This window comes from Nilaparvata lugens, chromosome 6 (genome assembly GCF_014356525.2).
Source record: "Nilaparvata lugens isolate BPH chromosome 6, ASM1435652v1, whole genome shotgun sequence".
In the NCBI taxonomy this organism is placed as follows: domain Eukaryota; kingdom Metazoa; phylum Arthropoda; class Insecta; order Hemiptera; family Delphacidae; genus Nilaparvata; species Nilaparvata lugens.
In genome coordinates this window covers 1,908,687-1,931,038 of record NC_052509.1, presented here as the reverse complement: position 1 = coordinate 1,931,038, position 22,352 = coordinate 1,908,687, and the positions used below count along the sequence as shown (strand labels likewise).

The 22,352-nt window shown below is 34.0% G+C and overlaps 1 protein-coding gene across 6 annotated transcripts in view; it reads left to right on the top strand.

Moving 5' to 3' along the window:
- The window catches only part of LOC111057816 (sodium-dependent nutrient amino acid transporter 1), a 164,143-nt gene extending 142,258 nt beyond the window's left edge, over positions 1-21,885 (top strand). For 5 of the 6 annotated variants that reach the window (XM_039429928.1, XM_039429925.1, XM_039429929.1 and 2 more), the window contains 10 exons: positions 2,535-2,572; positions 3,041-3,133; positions 4,334-4,493; positions 5,274-5,377; positions 6,580-6,817; positions 7,491-7,616; positions 9,694-9,891; positions 14,771-14,932; positions 15,963-16,213; positions 18,075-21,885. In XM_039429928.1, the coding sequence (XP_039285862.1) occupies positions 2,535-2,572; positions 3,041-3,133; positions 4,334-4,493; positions 5,274-5,377; positions 6,580-6,817; positions 7,491-7,616; positions 9,694-9,891; positions 14,771-14,932; positions 15,963-16,213; positions 18,075-18,234 (1,530 nt within the window). In that variant the 3' untranslated portion in view covers positions 18,235-21,885. Of the gene's footprint in view, positions 1-2,534; positions 2,573-3,040; positions 3,134-4,333; positions 4,494-5,273; positions 5,378-6,579; positions 6,818-7,490; positions 7,617-9,693; positions 9,892-11,446; positions 11,609-14,770; positions 14,933-15,962; positions 16,214-18,074 lie in introns of all 6 variants that reach the window. The other variant, XM_039429926.1, reaches the window with a different exon arrangement.
- The last annotated feature ends 467 nt before the right edge of the window (positions 21,886-22,352 follow it).

Here is a 22,352-nt window from a genome sequence, read left to right as displayed (position 1 = left end):
GGTCTGCATACATCTTTCTACAGTGTTAGACTCAGAAACTACATGTATAATACTGGTATTGGAGAACTGATGATTTACAAACATCATAAAACTGGGTCTTGAACCAATACTTGCAGGTTTACATGAGTACTTTTGATTTGATGGACCTGCAAATATATGCTATACATAACTGCATATATATGTGTACTTACGGTATGAATGATTCACAATAAATGCAGAACCTACGTGATATTTATTTAGGTATAGGAGAACTAGGGTTTTACAAACATCATGCAACTAGCTCTTAACCCAATACTGGAATGTGATGATATTATTATTGAAGGTAAATTGTGTGAATATAGCTAGAGCCACCACCTATGTAATCTATCGAAGTTATTATGAATAGCTGGATTATTTTATTTATCTAAGAATTAGAGCTATCTCGATTTTATACAAATACGATACTAGAAAATGTACAAGACCAACACTGGAGCTTCAATGATGCATGCCTCAAGGCTTAAAGGATAGCATATTGTATTTTTGATTTGAAAGACTGAAGGATTCACACGCTGTACATCGTAGAATATAATGGACCCCAGACATACATGAAGTTTATACCAAATACTATAGAATTTCTCATTTCATTTCAATATTTATTTATTTATTTATTAGATAGAGCGAACAATACAATAGTCGGAAAAGAAAAAACAGGCTATTGCCCAAAACTTCTTCAATTTCCTGATTTTGTCACAAATCGTCCAAATATTATGTAGGTTATGTTCATTTCAATTTCAACACCAAATCTTCAATCTGAAACTATGAATCAGAATAAAACAAAGAATTTCAAATTTAGATAGATTGATAATGAAACTTCCGTTAAAACAAAAACCAAACTTCAAATATTCACAAAATATAGAATAAAATTTTGAGCTCGAAAATATCACTTTCACCATAGCTACAACAAATTTTGAGCTCGAAAATATCACTTTCACCATAGCTACAACACAAAATCAAATCAATGATTGGGAGAGCTTAATTTTTTCATTTATTTATTCTTCAAAAATTACAAAATAAATCAATAAACTATACAATATACACTGCAATAATCAAATTAATGTACAAAATCAAATATTAGGAACTATTTCCCCAAAAGAGCAAGCTCGAGCTCGGTTGTCTTTTGGTTATATATGAAGCGTGCATATCGTCTACGATTTTATGGGTCCTAGCTGTGTATCGTAATATATGTTATATAAAATTAATTTCCATGTATATATTGTTACATAAAGTACAGTATATATTTCATACGTACATATTATACCATACTATAAAATATATAGATCGTGACTAGAGCTCTGATGAGGCTTGAAAGTTCATCTCGAACAAAGAGGACCTAACTAACTACTTGTTGATTCCTGAAGAGCAGTCAACCCTGATGGATTTTGGAGAGTACTATATGCTACATAGGAAAATTTGCACAGCTATGTGGAAGACGAGATTGAACTCGAATTATTGGAGCACTGATTTGTGGTTCGTTTTCGAAAAACATTTTTCAACTTAAATTGTTGTTCATAATTATTGGAGCACTGCTATTGGAGCACTGTTCGTTTTCGAATTGTAAATTTTTTTCAAAGTTATGCCGTGTACTGCGAATGCAAACATGAATTCTGAAGTGTAGGGTATATATAAGTTACACTTACTTGCTATAAAAAATGTGTACTGTTATGTAAAAGATAGGGCTGCACTCGATTGGAGCATCAAAACTCTGATTACGGTATTGCCCTGAAGTTTACCAATTAATTTTTGGACGGAAATCGCTTTTTCGATGAATACTAATATTGAATATTGCAAGAGGATCGGGGAACGGGAACGGATTGAATTGACTGTAAGGAAAATGAGGAAAACCTGACATATTTGTTTCCAATATTATATGATTCAGACAGCTTTCGAGGAAAAATTTAATTACTTTGAAAAAATTGTGAGATGGGAAGCCAACTTTTAATCATTCTTGGAAATCCAATTTCGTTTATGAGTTTGATTTTATTCAGCCATCTTGAAATCAAATTAGTATTGTTGATGATATAATCTGATCCAAGCTTGCTAGTTTTGAGCCGTTGCATGAGATACGGTAATCCTAAATACTTATTACGGTAATCCATAACTCAGTTAATGGCAGAAACATGTTACAGGAAAATTGCAATTCGGTTCAATTTTCCACTTTCCTAGTCATACAATAATCTATAACTACATCATCTGAATTCTGAAAATCAATTATCAAATGTATAACACAAATATTAGTTTAATCACGTACCTTAAAGGTTTCAAAAATAGTTAGTATTTTAGAGCTCAATGGAATTCAAAAGCGCTTCAATCTGTGAATAGATCACACATCTCACGATTGGAATAATGATGTGGAAAATCACAAATGTGAACATTATTTTCAAAATCCATGATGATAGGTAAATTCGTTATAATTGGGTGAAATACTGATGAACCGAATAAATTATGGGCTTGAATTTAATATTTTCAAGATTCTCATGATAATGTTTGTTTTCCAGGGTTCACCACCTCAAATGGATGGTGAAATATGCCTTCAGTAAGTAAATCACTTATTATTTAAGTAATAAAATTAGAAGATGGATTAAATTATGTCAATTGTAATCGAATATTGTCAAATGGATTTTATCTTCACATTGTTTTGAGAATTTCCAATAATTATAATTAGTTATTCTTCTTAGTATTGTCATAACAATTCAACTACAGAAAAAATAGTTATTCTATAATATTATGCTTTGCAGTATACCTATCTTGATCACTACTCTCAATTCACTATAATCACCGTTCATTTTCTGAAGAAAAAAAATAACAGAATGAATTGTAAATCATAATTTTGTTCTGTTCTACATCGTTGCCAAACTACAAAAGTTGAAGAAACCTCAAATAATTGTTGGGTTAAAATAATTCTATTCAAGTTATAAGATTTGTTTGATGAGATAATCTATATTTTGATACTTTTTTCATATTGGTAACCGGTAATTTATTAATTCATCACTTCGTTTTTCAGAGAGACTTTCTTGAAACCACCTGACCAAGATCCAGTATGGTTTGGAGTTGATATAGCTCTCCTCTTTATGCTTTGGGCATTGATTGTCCTATGGTAAGTTGCATCTCACATCAAAAGAGTTGGTAAATCTTGGTATTGAATTGATTTAAGGACAATATGTTGAATAATAATATAGAGTCAATAATGAAAATATTAACTAAAACTTCCAATATGTGTCTAATTGAGAACTCGATGAAACTAATAGGGATGATGTGGATTTGCAATTATCCAATTGTCAGAATTGTAATTGATATCACTAAGAATAGAGTTAAATCTTTAGAGAATTATTTAAAGATTTATTTAAATTTTTAGAGATTCTTCTTCAATCAAATATCACAGTTCAAAAATCTAGTTCTTGATCTTATATTTATCCAGGTTTCATGACAATTATAAGATAGAATAACAAATTGTAGGCTACAGAGTTTTAGGAGCTATAGCCTCATTACCTTATCACCAGTAATAATGGATAGCTCTGGAACTTATTCTTGTACAATCGAAATTGAAGGAGCAAGTTACGAATCCTGTATTCAAGGAGGAATCAACAGTGATGAATGAAAATTAACAAATAATGGAGTAGGAGCTAGGAAAACCAATTCCAAAGTTGGGAAGAGAACAATTCAGGGGAGGTTGATGGAAGAAGGGCCCATGTGCTAAAGCAACGTTTTCAGAAAAACGCTGTCAAAGATGAACCTATTCACGCTCAAACGCTTGACACTGTCTTCTTAAAATCGTTGTCGCATCGTTCAGAAAAAACATAGAGGTATGAAAATTTGTAGATATATAGAGGAACTGACGGCGAATCCATTAAGCACATCGATGGAAAAAGGGCCTGAAGTTCTTAGAGCTCGTTTTCCATCAAACTCTCGCTAAAATATTGAAATGAATCAACTGATTATTAGAATGAATGTTGAATTTTTTCATCTATGCCGATCTGCTATATTCATGTTGCATTAACTTTCATCAGTATTTTATCAAGTCGTCATTTCAGTATAAAAATGAATTACGAGTTTACTCCGGAAAATGTATAATGATGTTTCATTACAATGATTGAAATACTGTCGTTTTTCAAACATCATTGAAACAGTGTTTCAAACATCATTGAAATACTGTCGTATTTTAGTATATTTTGTCGACAGTATATTTTAATACCTACTGTCGTATTTTAGTGTATTTTTATACTGTCGTCATTTCAGCATAAAAATGAATTAAGAGTTTACACTGGAAAAATTATAATGATGTATATGTTACTTACAGTGTTTCGAGAGGAACTCGGTCTTACAAGGTGTGCGCATTTTTCACATTCATTCCAACGGTTGTGGGAGTGATTGCTCTGCTCTCTCAGGAGCTCACCATCAGCTCCCAGGGTATCAATGAGTTGCTTCTCTTCGACTGGAAGTATCTCTTCACGTTTGATGTGAGTATTCCAGTAATGATTTTTCCTGAAATCAGGATTTTTTTACTTGAAAACAGTCACAGCATCAAGTGAAGTGTTATTAAACTGAAAATGACAAAGTTTACACAACTTGAAATATATACACTTGATGCTAAATGACAATTTTTTTCAATTCTCGATTCATCAACTTACTACTCGTAGATGCTGCTTAAAGGATGTGAACGCTGGTGATGCTTAACTTTTATAAAGGTGCGTTCAGATTTACGCGCCGCGAACATGAGCAATTCACTTTTAATCAGCTGATGCCAAGCTTTTTATATCTGTATCTAACCGTTTCTGTAAAAATACAGATATAATCAGCTGATTAAAAGTGAATTGATCATGTTCGCGGCGCGTATATCTGTACGCACCTTTATATATAAACAACAAATATCAGGCAGACGGTCTGAAAATCATTAATCGGTCTGTAGACAGCCCTACACACTTCCAGATTAGACCATAGACTCAGACTGTCTGTGGTCTGGTCTGGAAGTGTGTTGGCGGCTTGAGACGCTGTAGATGCTTAAAAGCTGGCTGAACAAGCTTTCTATGTCGGTTTCTGAAGTAAAAGTACTGTAGTTCTCAGATGAGAAGAAATTATAATATTGCAATTGAAATAATCATTTATATAATTTTGATCTTGTGAGTTGATAACTACTGAAAAGTAATTGTCTAGTAAATATCCGTCCAATTGGAAGCTCCAGCATTATAGAAGAGAGTGCAATTATTGACTAATTCTGATTATGTCATTTTTCCTTACAGACTTGGTACTATGCACTAATACAACTGTTCTTCTCTACACACATTGGATTTGGAAATATAACCACTTGTGCAGGAAGACTCTACTCAAAAAGCAACGCGTTCTGGTAATTACACCCAAACATCAATAATTTTCAAAGTTCACTTATATTACAACTCATCATGTAGTTAATCAAATCTTGACTCATATTTCACCATTCCTACACTATTAATGGATGTGTATCAAATTTGTATTTATGTGGTGTATCCAATGTACAGGATGATTAAAGAGAGACTTTACAACTTTGAAAGCACATGAATATTTATTGAAATCACTTACAGAATTGAGAAAGGTGTCATTTTGTTACAAAACACTTCAAGTTTGAGGTGTGGGTGTTATTTTAGTTCGATGTGACAGCCGTTGGTGATGCGACATACATCCCACTGATAATCAATTTTTTGCCACACGAGTACGAATATCAGGCGTAACTTGTGCAACCGCAACGATCCGAATGTGATCCGATTTCAGATATTATTAAGATTGTCTGGTAGAGGTGGAACATAAACCGTATCCTCAATGAAACCCCACAGGAAGAAATCCATCGGTGTTAAATCCGGTGAGCAAGGTGGCCATGCATGGCCAATCCAGCAAAGTCGAAAGCGAATGTCTAGAAAATCCCAAACTTCTCCGTGGAAATGAGGTGGTGCACCGTCATGCTGAACAAGATGAACATGTGTCCTTTCACTTTCAGCATGACAATGCACCAGCTCATTTCCACGGAGAAGTTTGTGATTTTCTAGATTGTGCTTTCAACTTCGCTGGATTAACCATGCAGGACCAAATGGATGGCCAGGTCACTCACCAGATTTAACACTGATAGATTTCTTCCTGTGGGGTTTCATTAAGGATAAGGTTTATGTTCCACCTCTATCAGACAATCTTAATAATATCTGAAATCGGAACATATTCGGATCGCTGCGGTTGCACAAGTTACGCCTGATATGCTGGTACGAGTGTGGCAAGAAATCGATTATCGGTGGCATGTATGTCGCATTATCAACAGCTGTCACATCAAACCAAAATAACACCCACAACTTGAACTTGAAGTGGTTTATAAAATATGACACCTTTCTCAATTATTATTCTGTAAGTAATTGCAATAAATATTTATGTGCTTTCAAAGTTGTAAAGTCCTTTTATAATCACCCTGTATTTATTTGCTCACATTCTTCATAACCTAATCAATGTATTCTTGATTAATATATTTGTTTTGATTTTGAGCATGTTTAAATGAAATAAATAGAAAAATAAATTATTCTATTCTTACAGGACTGCAGTTCTTTACATGTTATGCAACTTGGCCGTGGGTATTTCGTTCGTATGCATAATATATCTATGGATTGGGCGCTTGGAAACCAATGGAATCAAACTAGTCTGGCCGCAGATCCCAGAGCTGTTTGTCATCACTCTCCTTTACGATGTGACAACTCATGTATTTGGAGAGACTGCTCAGATTTGGGCAATTATCAGCTTCCTTGTAATCATTTTTGCGGGACTTAACAGTATGGTAAGAGCACTATCTATTACTTTATGAGTATATTGTGAAGGTGATATTGTGGTAAAATAGTATACTGGATAAAAAATCCAGATAAATTGTTAAACTACAGATTTATTTAATAATCTAGATATGATATTTTAATTGATCTGTGGTTGGACAATGTCTAGTCTTTTCATTCACTATTTATTAGTATAAATTGACATAGATGGAGCAATAATTGATTGTGAGTAGATTGTAATGATTTATTATTAGATTTATATTCTTAATTATTAATTTAGAAAACAATGCCAGTTTACGAGGAAAAGTTTGAATATGAGTCTGAATTGGGGTAGAAGATGAACTTTGTTAAATCAGTAAAATAAATTAATTTATTTACTAATTTAAACTCTTTTCGTAAACGTTCAGTATATAGAAGGTGATATTGAGGTAAAATAGTATCTAGATTATTGAAGAAATCTGTAGTTTAACAATTTATCTAGACTTTTTATCCAGTATACTATTTCACTACAATATCACCTTCTATACTGAACATTTACGAAAAGAGTTTAAATAAGTAAATAAATTAATTCATTTTACTGATTTAACAAAGTGATTTGTCGTTCCATGAATCTGGAACTATATACTTCTTGATGATTATTTCTATTCTGATTAAACAAATTTATCAATTCTGGTTTTTTTCCAGGTGGTTGTAGTTTTCACAGTGGTAGAATCAATCATGATTGAGACAAAAGACCGATGGAGGTCCTGGATGATAACTGCAGGAGTATGCGCAGTTGGATTCTTGGCTGGCATCATCTGCTTACTTCCAGTAAGTTCTGATCCATAGATAAATCCAATTAAGTGATTGTAATTGAAGTATTGGTGTCTCCTGGCTTACAAAATGGAAGGTAGAAGCCCTCTTAGTTGATCAAGGTTGAGGTGGATGGATGCAGTTGCCGGAGATGCAAGAGTTGCTGGGGGCAGGAATTGGAATCGTGCTGTCATAGAGTAAAATGGAGGCAAATGTTAGAGGAGGCCAAGATCCGCTTTGGATTGTCGAGCCAATGATAATGATGATTGGTGACTGCTAATCACAATTAAAAAACTCATAGTGCCGGTTGCACAAAACATAAAAGCCGGTTAAATTTTAATCATGATTAATTTCAGGAGAACCAATCAGAGAAGTAAAGCCTTCTTATTGAAAAACCCCTTCTATGATTGGTTCTCCTGAAGCCATAGAAGGCTTTTTCAAGAAGAATGCTTTACTTCTCTGATTGGTTCTCCTGAAATTAATCCCGATAAAGATTTAACCGGCTTTTGTGCAACAGGGCCATACACAGTTACATTTCTGGACAAGGCCTTCATTAAAAACTTATTGGAAATTCGATACATGATACCAATTAAACTCAATTTTTATAAGAAAATACGCATTAAAATGTTGTACAATTTAATGTCTGTAAAGGCTCTCAATTGAAATTGTAAAATTTATATTTTAATATAACATTTTATAATTTTGAAGTACCATCCTATATTATATTGTAGAGTATTCAAACTTCACTTATGGGATCCTTTATAACAGTTGACATTCTATAAGAAACTGAAATCGCTTCAGATATCCAATTATATTGTAGTAATTTTTAACATGATGATTCTGTTTCCTAGAATATCTCTTAACCACTTTTCAATAAATTCAATCTTAATCAAGATTACTTCCACAATCAACATAGCCTACTATATACGTATACTAATCAAGATTTGCTTCCACATATATACTATACGTATAATGTTGAGCAATGTAGAGTTCATCATAAATATCAAGTATCTAATTTCAAATATCCGCAAGACTCGAAAGCTCGAATTTTCTCATTACATATTAACTTTTTACTTTCATTGCCCTATTATCATAGGTAAGGAAAGTATTGCTTTCCGAAAAAAATTAAGGTACCCCAATTTCTAAATTTCTATACGTTTCAAGGTCCCCTGAGCCCAAAAAAGTGGTTTTTGGGTATTGGTCTGTATGTGTGTGTGTGTGTGTGTGTGTGTGTGTGTGTGTGTGTGTGTGTGTGTGTGTGTGTGTGTGTGTGTGTGTGTGTGTGTGTGTGTGTATGAGTGTATGTGCGTCTGTGTACACGATATAAGTATCCGACACGAACAATTTCGATCTGATGCAATTCAAAATGGCGGCTAAAATGGCGAAAATGTTGTCAAAAACAGGATTTTTTGCAATTTTCTCGAAAACGGCTCCAACGATTTTGATCAAATTCATACCTAAAATAGTCATCGATAAGCTCTATCAACTGCCACAAGTCCCATATCTGTAAAAATTTCAGGAGCTTCACCCCATCAATGCAGATAGATTCCCAATTATCAGGCTTCAGATACAATTGAAACGAAAAAAATCAAGTGGAGTAGATTGAGCATGAAAATCTCTACAATTAATGTTCAGTAACATTTTCACCTAAAATTGAAAATAAGCTTTAAATTCGAGAAAATGTGATTATTCAATTACAAATTATTGTTGATTCTATTAAATCATTCACTATGAAGAGATAGCAGACTTCATGTGTGTCTCCAGCGTTATTGCCCTGTCACCAGCTGGCTCAAATCTTTGAATAGTAGACTTGAGATGCGCGGGAACACTAGCGTCAGGTGATCAATTTTCATAACGGCAAGGAAAGTTGTGTGAGTGCGCCACACCAGATTTTTTATAAACACTGACTGGCCACATGTATGCTATAACCTCCAGGTTATGACCAGTAATTCCCTAAAAGCTTTCCATCTTCTTTAACTCACTTACTGTAGTTCACAGTTTACTTACTGTAGTTTTATTGATGTATTTTTTTATGAAAATAAATTGAATTGTACATTTTTATATTTTCTTTGAATGATTCATGCTTTTTTGATAGGTTCGCATGGAACTGGTGCACATGCTTGATCACTACGTGATAGGCCACATGGTGGCAGCATCCACCGCCCTGGAGCTGATAGGTTTCGCCTGGATCTATGGCTCTTTCGCGCTCTACAGCGATTTCGAATTCGTTCTCGGACAGAAGTTGAATCCCATCTGGAGCGCTGTTTGGTTCCTCACTCCTATTGTACTAGTTGTAAGTGTGTTTTGTGTTGGAGTATAATGTCCAAATTGCATTGATAAATGTTGTGAAACAATTATACTAATTTTACTGAAAAATACTAATACTAATTATGCTAATTTTACTAAGATTATTATAATTTTTGTATTGATAATATTGTTGTAAAAGTGATTTTTTAGATAACAGTGTAGTTTAAGATAACAGAGTAGTGAGAGGGCTTTAGAGTGTAGATTTTTAGATAATAGATTAGTTGAAATAAAAAGGCGTTAATTTTGTCAATACCACTAATTTTGTATTGACAAAATCAAATATGGTGGTATTGACAACACCAACGTCTTTTTCTTTCAATTATGGAGGAATATCACAACCTCTCTTACCAATATACAATCAAATTATTATAATAGATTGAATTTTTAATTATAGTCGTTTTATTGGGCCACTATACTGATATTGAGCCACTATAGTGGCTTTATGTAGGATAAATTGAATTACTCTTTCTCAGAGTAATAATAACTTTATTATTTCTACAAAATACAGTGAACCATTCATTCATTCATTTGTGGATACAATTATTACAAATCATATAAATATGATCGGGAACGAACACATCAGCTTGGCCCAAAACTATTCTATTCCCAAATTTTGATAATGAATAACAAGTCCAAAAAAATAGGTTATACTTGAAAGTTCTTGAGAAAATCTCTCATTTTTCTCCCCTGACTATCAGCCCAAAAATAACACTAACTCGTGAATTTGTCACAATATTTCTTCGAAATGTTCGATTTTGTTCACTTACTAAGGCATATATGATACTGGTTTGCCCTTGGACCCGAACGATTTAGTCTTGAAGCATTTTCAGATAATAATGTTTTGGAGAGAAAGATCTTCCAATGTTACAATTGACATTTTATTTATTTATTTCATTGACAATTATTACAAATCATAATTATAATAAATATAATATGATTGGGCGAAGACAACAGGCATAGCCCAAAACTGTCTTCTCCCAAATTTTTACAAATAAAAGTTTCAAAAAAGAGTAAGGTTAAGATTTCACTTTCACTTCAAAAAGTCCAATTTCCACTTCAAAACTAATGACTAAACTAAAAATTTTGAATTTTAATATTTAAAACTGATAAAAAACAAAAATATTTCACTCGAATCTCTACAAATTGGAAATGTTTGAGTAATTTTGAAAATTTTGAGCCAGAAAAGAAACACAACTTCACTATTAACATTCTCTCATTTGATCATTTGAACCTTCAATTTCTAACTTCTGATATTCTATTAAACCATACAGTTTAATATTGTCAAATAACCACATCCTTAGAATTAGCTTTTGACTGATAGTTTTCTAGTTATTGAAGTTTTTCAAACTTGTCGTGAAATCTATAGATCTCGAAAACTAAGGTCGATATATGAGAAACAACTGGACAACAATTTTGTAGCAAATTTTATGTAGAATCTATATGGTCTTCGGCTGTTACACCTCTCGTGGGACACTCTATATTTCCAAGTGTATTATTTCTCTTGGATGGAGTGTAACTAATATTGTTCTGGTTTTCTTCAGATATTCGAGATCTGGTCGCTGGTGACGCTGCCAGTGAGCTCGCAACACGACGCGCAGTGGCTGCAGGTGATGGGTTGGGTGTTCTATGCCGCCAGCTGGTGCATTGTTATAGTAGTAGCCCTCTGGCAGGTCTTCACACAGGTCGACTACAATATTGCCCAGGTAATTAGCACACAATCATCATTTATCAAATATTCTGTTCTATTCCTTTATTCTCTAGTGCACTACTCTAGTATAAGATTAGAGTTCTAATCCTCTATTCCCTACATCTATCTGTAGTCGGTATATACTCGTACATAGTCTGATATCATGAGTATATTATACTCATGATATCACTGAGTATGACTATGTACGAGTATATAGCATAGAATAAAGGAATAGAACAGAATGTTTGATATTATCAGAATGATATTATCATAGTGTATACCAGTGGCGGTACTTGACCTGATCAGTTGGGTGGGGCAATGGTGGGAATTGTTGAGGGTGGTGCTGGGAAATAGGGGTGCTTTATGGAGCATATTTAATTTTACAGAGTTGTTACAAAGGTTGTCTATGTCATTATCCCATCAAATGAATAAAAAAAACATAATATGTAACTCAACAAATGATTTTTCAAAGTAGACACTACAATTGGATTATTGCTGAACCAATTATTAATCTATGCAAATATTAGCACAAAAGTAGCTAAAAGTATTAACTCATTACCGTACTTTATTTTATAAAACGATGAAATAACTTGTTTGCTTATTCGGATGTAATTCACATGATGAGATGTGAACAAAGCTACACTAGCGCTCAGCAGTCCAAGCGAGAATAGTGTGAATGGGCTAGCTCAAACAATTCTAAAGAAAGAATTTGAATTTGAATTCACATGATGGGATGTAAACAAAGCTACACTAGCGCTCAGCAGTCCAAGCGACAATAGTGTGAATTGGCCAGCTCAAACAATTCTAAAGAAAGAATTTGAATTTGAATTCACATGATGGTATGTAAACAAAGCTACACTAGCGCTCAGCAGTCCAAGCGACAAAAGTGTGAATGGGCCAGCTCAAACAATTCTAAAGAAAGAATTTGAATTTGAATTCACATGATGGGATGTAAACAAAGCTACACTAGCGCTCAGCAGTCCAAGCGACAATAGTGTGAATGGGCCAGCTCAAACAACTCTAAAGAAAGAATTTGAATTCACATGATGGTATGTAAACAAAGCTACACTAGCGCTCAGCAGTCCAAGCGACAAAAGTGTGAATGGGCCAGCTCAAACAACTCTAAGAAAGAATTTGAATTTGAATTCACATGATGGGATGTAAACAAGCTACACTAGCGCTCAGCAGTCCAAGTGACAATAGTGTGAATGGGCCAGCTCAAACAACTCTAAAGAAAGAATTGAATTCACATGATGGGATGTAAACAAAGCTACACTAGCGCTCAGCAGTCCAAGTGTCAATAGTGTGAATGGGCCAGCTCAAACAACTCTAAAGAAAGAATTTGAATTCACATGATGGTATGTAAACAAAGCTACACTAGCGCTCAGCAGTCCAAGCGACAAAAGTGTGAATGGGCCAGCTCAAACAATTCTAAAGAAAGAATTTGAATTTGAATTCACATGATGGGAAAGCTACACTAGCGCTCAGCAGTCCAAGCGACAATAGTGTGAATGGGCCAGCTCAAACAACTCTAAAGAAAGAATTTGAATTCACATGATGGTATGTAAACAAAGCTACACTAGCGCTCAGCAGTCCAAGCGACAAAAGTGTGAATGGGCCAGCTCAAACAACTCTAAAGAAAGAATTTGAATTCACATGATGGTATGTAAACAAAGCTACACTAGCGCTCAGCAGTCCAAGCGACAATAGTGTGAATGGGCCAGCTCAAACAACTCTAAAGAAAGAATTTGAATTCACATGATGGTATGTAAACAAAGCTACACTAGCGCTCAGCAGTCCAAGCGACAAAAGTGTGAATGGGCCAGCTCAAACAATTCTAAAGAAAGAATTTGAATTTGAATTCACATGATGGGATGTAAACAAAGCTACACTAGCGCTCAGCAGTCCAAGCGACAATAGTGTGAATGGGCCAGCTCAAACAACTCTTAAGAAAGAATTTGAATTCACATGATGGTATGTAAACAAAGCTACACTAGCGCTCAGCAGTCCAAGCGACAAAAGTGTGAATGGGCCAGATCAAATACGGTATAGTGGTATTGACAAGATCAAATACGGTATAGTGGTATTGACAACATCAAATACGGTATAGTGGTATTGACAACATCAAATACGGTATAGTGGTATTGACAACATCAAATACGGTATAGAGGTATTGACAACATCAAATACGGTATAGTGGTATTGACAAGATCAAATACGGTATAGTGGTATTGACAAGATCAAATACGGTATAGTGGTATTGACAACATCAAATACGGTATAGTGGTATTGACAACATCAACGTATTTTTTTCTTTCAATTATGGAGAAGTACCACAAAATCTCTCACCATACAATAAAATTATTATAATAGATTGGACTTTGAATTATAGTGGCTTTAGTGGGCTGTAATCTATGAGAAATTGAATTACTCTTTCTCAGTGTAATAATAACTTTATTAATTCAACAAAATACAATAAACCATTCATTCATTTATTCGTGGATACAACAAATCATATAAATATGATCGGGAACGAACACATCAGGCTTGGCCCAAAACTATTCTATTCCCAAATTTTTATAATGAATAACAAGTCTAAAAAAATAGGTTATACTTGAAAGTTCTTGAGAAAATCTTTCATTTTACTCCCTTGACTATCAGCCCAAAAATAAACACTAACTTGTGAATTTGTCACAATATTTCTTCGAAATGTTCGATTTGTTCACTTACTAAGGCATATTTGATACTGGTTTGAACTTGGGACCCGAACGATTTAGTCTTGAAGCATTTTCAGATATTAAGGTTTGGGAGAGAAAGATTTTCTCTCAATGTTACAATTGACATTAACATTCTCTCTATTTGATCATTTGAACCTTCAATTTCTAACTTTTGATATTCTATTAAACCATACAGTCATTATATAGCCATATATTGTCAAATAAACCACATCCTTAAAATTAGCTTTTGACTGATAGTTTTCTAGTTATTGATGTTTTCCAAACTTGTAAAATCGATATATCTATAAAACTAAGGTCGATATTATGAGAAACATTTACTGGACATTTTTGTAGCAAATTACATTTAGAATCTGACACACTTTTCGTGTGATACTCTATATTTCCAAGTGTATTATTTCTCTTGGATGAAGTGTAACTAATATTGTTCTGGTTTTCTTCAGATATTCGAGATCTGGTCGCTAGTGACCCTACCAGTGAGCTCGCAACACGACGCGCAGTGGCTGCAGGTGATGGGTTGGGTGTTCTATGCCGCCAGCTGGTGCATTGTTATAGTAGTAGCCCTCTGGCAGGTCTTCACACAGGTCGACTACAATATTGCCCAGGTAATTAGCACTCAACAATCATTATCAAACATTCTGTTCTATTCCTTTATTCTCTAGTGCACTACTCTACTCTAACATAAGAGTAGAGAACTCTAGTATAAGAGTAGAGTTCTAATCCTCTATTCCCTATATCTATCTGTATTATGTATATACACATAGTCTGATATCATGAGTACCGTATATGATATCATAGTATATCATAGTGTATACAGTTCGTATATCTATAATAATCTGTGCAAACCTTAGATTGCAGCATTGTTCTTGTGGAGTACAGTGCTGCCAGATTTCACAGAGAGATCAGAATCATATAAGCATAAAAACGACAATCGTGTGCTCCTATTCATATACGGTATTGAAATAACATCGGTCATAAAGCCCCGCGCTTCTTCTTCTTCATTCACTTCCTGAACGCCATACAAATTTTTGTATTATGAACACATAACCAATAACGAGCGAGTTAGAGACTAGATACCTTCTGACACCATCCAATTCTAGTTAACCTCTCCTGATTGATCGAAAACTTGAAAATGTATCTGATGCAGAATTCTTGCAATAGGTGGGAGCGCTAGTTGTATGACAAATTCACTCTCCTTCTTCATCGGCTACTCGGCCTTCTCACTCATTATCGGCCAACAGTTTGTGTTCTAACTCGGATTTCTTCTGGTAGACGGCAGCAGGTGCTGGGTCATGAGTCATGAATTTTCAACCTTGCCTACTCTCTTCTGATTGGTCAACAACTTGGAAGACATCCCACCTTAAATTTTACCAATAGGTGGTTGGATGAAAAATTAAAAAAAATTCTTGACTCTACTCTCTCCTGATTCTTCTTCTTCACTTTTAAAATTGTAAAGTGTAAATAAAAGGCATTTATCTATCTATCTATCTATCTGATTGCCGAACAGTTTGTAATCTAACTGGGAATTCTGCCAAAAGAAATGAAGTTTCTAATGGCCTCTCTCTCTAATAGTCTTACATCTATTATCTAGGCTAATTAACATCTATTCTTACTTTATTTAATTACTTTTGGCAGAAACTGCTGAGCACGCTGAAACCGTCTCGCAACTGGGGTCCGGTGGACCCCATCTACCGACACGGCTGGGTGGTGTGGCGCGGCCAGAGTAGCGTCGGCGGCGAACGCGACTTCACGCTGAAGCGACGCGGCACGCGCGACTACACGCACAGTGTGAAGCGGGCGCACTCCAACCCCAAGGGCGCATCACGCTACCACGCGCCCAGTAGCGCCGGATCCAGTCCTGGTGCGCTACATACTTTATCAACAAGGTAATTATAAACATTTTGAGTTAAATAACTTTTGATAAATTGAAATTCAATTCCATCAGACATACTTTGTCCTCAAAGTATAAAAGTCCTTAATTATACAAAGTGCGCCAGAGAAATTTACTTATTTGAAAAATTACCGTACGTTGAATTGGTCGTGTAGAGGGGCAGGAGGGGGCGCATCAAGTTCTCAAGTTTATCCTCCCTCAAGTAAATTAGCCATCATGCTCTGGTCTAGAGAGCAGCGGTCCTTCGCAGTTGATAGCTTCTTTTCTAATGGTCGATCATCTTCCGCGCTCGATTTGAAATTCCTCCCCACAGACTCATTCCTGACCATTATTCTATTCTGTCGTGGGTTAACTCATTTCAGGAGTGTGGAAGTGTCGCTAAACCCAGAAATGGACTTCAACGAACCATCAGAACTCCAGAAAATATCGAAAGAGTGATGCAGTCAGTTGTGCGTTCTCCCAGGCGTTCGGCTCGCAAACACGCAGCTGCTATGGCAATTTCCGACTCCAATGTTCGACGAATTTTCCATGAAGACCTTCAACTTCATTCCTATATTGGCTGTTGTTCAAGAATTGACTGAACGCGATTTTGATGCCCGTCAAAATGCATGTGATATGATGATTGACAACCTGCCTGAAGACACGGTCATTTTTTTAGTGACAAGGCTCATTTCCACATGCGATTCGTCAATGCGATTTTTTTTATGGGGTTATTTGAAATCTCTGGTTTATGTCGATCGACCACGGACCATAGCACACCTCAAGAACAACATTCGCGACGCCATTGCCAACATACCGATTGATATACTGCAACCAAATTTCAAAAATCGACTTCATCAGTGTATGCGCAATGGGGGTCGCCATTTATCTGATCTAATTTTCAAGACTGCATGGGGAAAAAATTGGGTTATTGTATTCTCATATAAAAAAATTAAAACAAAAACTAAAGTACTTTTGTTTTTATTTGACCTTTCAAATAAATAAGTTTCTCTGGCGCACCTTGTAAAAGCTTGAAGATTTTAAAAATAAATATAGGAAATATAAAAATCAATTCAATTATACATACTTTGCCTCATGGTAATTATAAAAATTCAAGATTTTCCGAATAACTTTTGAAAAATTGAAGTTAATTCAATAATATTATACATACATTCTCCTCAAGGTGATTATAAAAGTTTCATCATCTTTTCTTCAATAACTCTTTAAATTTAAAATTCAATTCCATAATATAATTAAATCATGAAGCTTCCCGATCATATAATTACTAAAAAAAAGTGAGCGAGTGAGGAAGATTCACTTGCAAATGGAGAAAATCTATTCAACATATTGATTTTAAGGCGCAACCTTGAAAACACTGTAGTCCAATCAAAGGAAGGTTATAAAGGGAAAATGATTGATGAAATTGCTCACTCCACAACACTTATCAAGGATAGTTAGGGAGTGACATTTAAAAATAGGTGGGTGAATGGTTTGAAGGTACCATTTTTTGTGTGTGTTTGGTTTTCGCATAATATATCTTAAAACTATTCCTCTTACATCCACTGTTATCCTAAACAAAATAAAAGCTTTCATTTCTCCTACAAGTTTCATTGGAAAGAAGATCCATTACCTCAAATTTTTCATCTTCTTTGCCTTATAACTTTTCAACGATTGATGAGGAAGCCCGTGTCAATTATGAGCTTATAGAAGCACAAATAGTAAGCTACAATTGGAGAGTTTCAAGCCCTGATAGTGAAACATTTAAATGAAGAACTATTTTTTTCAAAATTCCACTTTCAATGTGATTTTGTGTCAACCCACATATGCATCTGACGACTCTCTTTGTAAAATTAATATCTCCTGTATAATTGTTGCAGATCAACCAAGGGTGATCACCCGCCTTTCAATGACCTTCACACGACGTCAAGGTCAGCCAAGGGCGATCATCCACCCTTTGTCGTGCAGCTGCCTCCCAACGACCTTGACGAACACGTGTGCTGGCGCAAGGACACACGACACGTCAACGGCAAAACGTGACATAAGGCCAAGGTGGCTGATGTGAACTCTTTCATTTAGGTACATGTGTTTCATCAACGGAGAACGGTGAAGTCTTCCATTTGAGGACATGTGTTTCATTAACGGAAAACGGCGAATTCTTCCTTTTAAGGACATGTGTTTCATTAACGGAAAACTGTGAAGTCTTCCATTTGAGGACATGTGTTTCATTAACGGAAAACGGCGAACTCTTCCTTTTAAGGACATGTTTTTCATTGACAGAAAACTTTGAAGTATTCCATCTAAGTACGTGTTTTATTCCTAGAAGGAAAATTTATATGGTAGCTAAGGTAGCTAATGTGAACTCTTTTATTAAGGTACATCAATGGAACACGGTGAGGTTTTCCGTTTGAGGATATGTGTTTCATAAACGGAAAGCTGTGAAGTATTTCATTAAAGTACGTGCTTCATTTACAGAGAAGGAAAATTCATTAAGTAGCCAAGGTGGCTGATCTGAACTCTTTCATTTAGAAACATATGGCACATTAATGGAAAACAGCGGAGTTGTTCATTTAACGACTTGGGTTCATACGAAGGGGGAAATATTGTGACAATGTTGAATTATGTGAAATCTTCCATTTAGGGACATATAGGGACATTTAGCAGAGTATTCCATTTGAGGACTTGTGTTCATACGAGGAAGAAAATATTGTGACAATGTGAATTATGTAAACTCTTCCATTTAGGAACATGTGTTATATTAAAAGAAATTTAGTATGAAGGGAAATAAGGTGGGCGAGTTGACTGATGTAAACCATACCATTCAAGGACATGTGTTTCATTCACGGAAATAAGTTTATTCAAGAGAGGCTGATTCGACTGATGTGAACTATCCCATTTAGTAACAGTGTTACATTACAGAGGTGGGCTTCATGAACGCGGAAATGGTATGATAGTTACTAGAGATACAAAAGATATCAAGTGCATTGAATAATGAATGTTTTTAAACGCTGAATATATGCTTTTAATATACCAACTTCATATGAGACTGGATAATAGTGGTAAAATGAACTCAAAAAGAAGATAATCTAATATAAATTCGGTAATTTAGGAAAATGTATCCGAGATTAATACGAACTCTCAACCTCTCAAGTGTATCAGATAGGCATAATTCGTCGTTATAAATACTGAAATAGTTTTGAAGTCAATATTGAACTTAATAATCAAGTAAAAATGGAATAAGATGATAGTTCAGTGAGGATCAGGACAGTAATTCAAAGTGCAGGACCTAGATTGAAAAATCCATTGAATTATTGTATGGATCGAATGGTGAATGGGAGAGAGCTCTAGCTTCATAAATGTATTCTTACTATCTGTAGTTATTCTGTACACTGTAATATTCTGTGGTAGCTCCAAGTAACAATACAAGTGAATTGTAAAGTTGCATTTTCACTCTTATCGAATATTAAATAGAAGTAAATATTAGAGATATTCTAAATATTCCCTAAAATAATCAGTTGGCTAGATTTCATTGAAAGATAAACGACCTGTCAAATTCCAATCTATGTAAGATGATGTAATTCAATGAATATTAATAGCATTTGGTTGCATTATTTCTATGAAGCTACATCAATTCATGCTGATAAAATTTAACAAAATTCAAGTACTCCATCGTTTGTTTTTAGTTAATACTGTAACAAGTAAGTGAAAGTTCTTGAATAAGTTTGTAAACTTCTAAGAGACACTTCGTTATAAATGGAGATACGGTACTCCTGAAAACTTGTAAATGATGTGACACATGTTACCAACTGTACAAATTGAAGATTGTCGAGTAGATCATATCAGGAGAATACTGCAAGGAAACTTGAGAATCCTTAGCGGGAACTTGGAGAAAGTTTAAAGTTTTCTGTGCTACGTACACTTCACTGTATAATTCAACAATGTTGGGAAGAAATTCTGTATACCCTATGCCAGTGTATCAAAGATTTTTGAATATGTAAGACTATATAAATATATTACAGTATAACATCTCTACATGAAAGTTTTCAATTATATGAAAAAAAATAAAATTTAGTGTGTGTCTATTGTGATTTGCATCACAATAATAATGTAGGGAGTGATAGACGTTTTATACAATCAGATTAACCAAATTAATCCTCCTTATAAAATTAAAAATTTATAAGTCAAACATAATTCAAGTTTGATTCATTTTATTTATGAGTTAAACTTTTTTGATAAAAGTTCTTTGGTGAGCTCACGGAAAAATAGATTAGACTATTCCATTATAATTGGCAACAAATTATATTGGTTTTCAAAATGATGTAGTTGTAATTTTGAAGCTTTATCGATATAAGGTTCAACTAATAGTAGCCAAAGATTCCAGTAGAAAATCTTGACTGTAATTTAGAGAAATTTCGAAAAAAAGAAAAAAGTCCTCCATTTTCACAAGAGGATTATGCATTATTAACATGAATCTAAGGTAAATAGAGTAAATCGAATTCCAATTACCTTGATTCGTGCATTATTCAATTCCCATAAAAAAACAGCCAAACAAAAATCTCAAAATATAACAGAAGTAATATTTTTTCAATAGCTTCCATTTATCAATAAAAATGTTTGAACCATCCCTATCTCACTAACACTATATTTTATATTCTCAGAGAGTAATTTCTATTAAATTTTTATACTTGAAATAACTTTAGTTTTGTTCAACTAATTTATTCTATCTCTTCTACTGTATTGTTTAGTTGAAGCTCATCTTGCATTTTTTGTGATCTTATTTATGACAAATACCAATTTATGACACTAGAAACACATCTTATCTGCAATATTTTATTTAGTGACAAGCTAATTTTTATGTTACATTTCAATGGTATTAGGAGCAATTTTTGTTGGAAATTTCGTTCAACACCTCTTATTATTAATTATAACAAGACAGTATTATTTTAATTTTTAGTAAACTATAGAGCTTGAATTCCTTAATGATAAGAGCAACTTCATTTTTTTAAATAGTGTTTTTGGTACTATGTTGCATTCGGTAGCATGTTTGTTTTCTGATCAATTACTTTTATACAAAAAACAAATTTTAAAATGCTACATTAATTTCATTCTCCATTAACTTACTTGCTACTAGTTGATGAAACACTTTCACAATGTCATATATCAGTCTACATTTTTGTATTCTATCACAATATTTCTTTGTCAAATTCTGGAGAATTATTGCTCATAATATTAAGGTGCCATCCATACTAAAAAGGTGAAAATGAACTGTTTTAATTTTTTAATAACCATAAATTTAACAAAAATAGTGATAGCAAAAAAAGGCTTTTACTTATTTCAATTCTTAATAAACTTTAAGAAGCTTCTTAAAAACCATTTAGGAGTTATTTTTTCAAATTAATGAATTGTGGTTTTGAAGATACTACTCGATTGGAATAAATAAGGAATAACTTTCTGAAGTTATGTTTTTTGTTTGTTCACGGAATTATAAGCTGTGGCTCATTTTATTTCATTAGCGAAAGAATTGCTCATTTTTTGTTGTTTCTGTAAATATATAGTGTAATAAATTAGTTCTGTTACTACTTTGTAATTATAAAAAGAGTATTGAATGTACATTTAATCGATGATTTTTAAGTGAAGAACTAGGTTAATTTCAAATTGTATAATATATTTGTAAATAAAATATAATTAATACATCAATAGTTTGACAATTACTTAATTATTATATTATTCAACCTCATTGTTAAGCATCATTAACTCACCTGTTGCACAGGAAGGAAGAAAATAATTGATTTTCTCTCCTCAGTGCGTGTTGCTTCGGAATACACCTGTTGCTTATGAATACTGTAGACTATACAATACGGACCGTACAGATGCACCGAAAAACGAATTTCAGTTGCTCTTTCCGATTGTAACGGAACGCACAACGGCACAACGCGGATATTTGTATCATGTTTTCAAATCGAGCAAGTCACTGTCATTCGCTCCCAATAAAAGTAAAAAAATTACACCATGAACCGAGATATTGTGAAATTTCTCCTTATTAAGGTCTAACAAACGATATTGTCAGTTCCACATAAGTTATTTGAGCCAAACGTAAGTTTCAATGCATTAAGAAGGCATCATATTCAGTGGTCTTATTTGGTTAGACTGACCAAAAC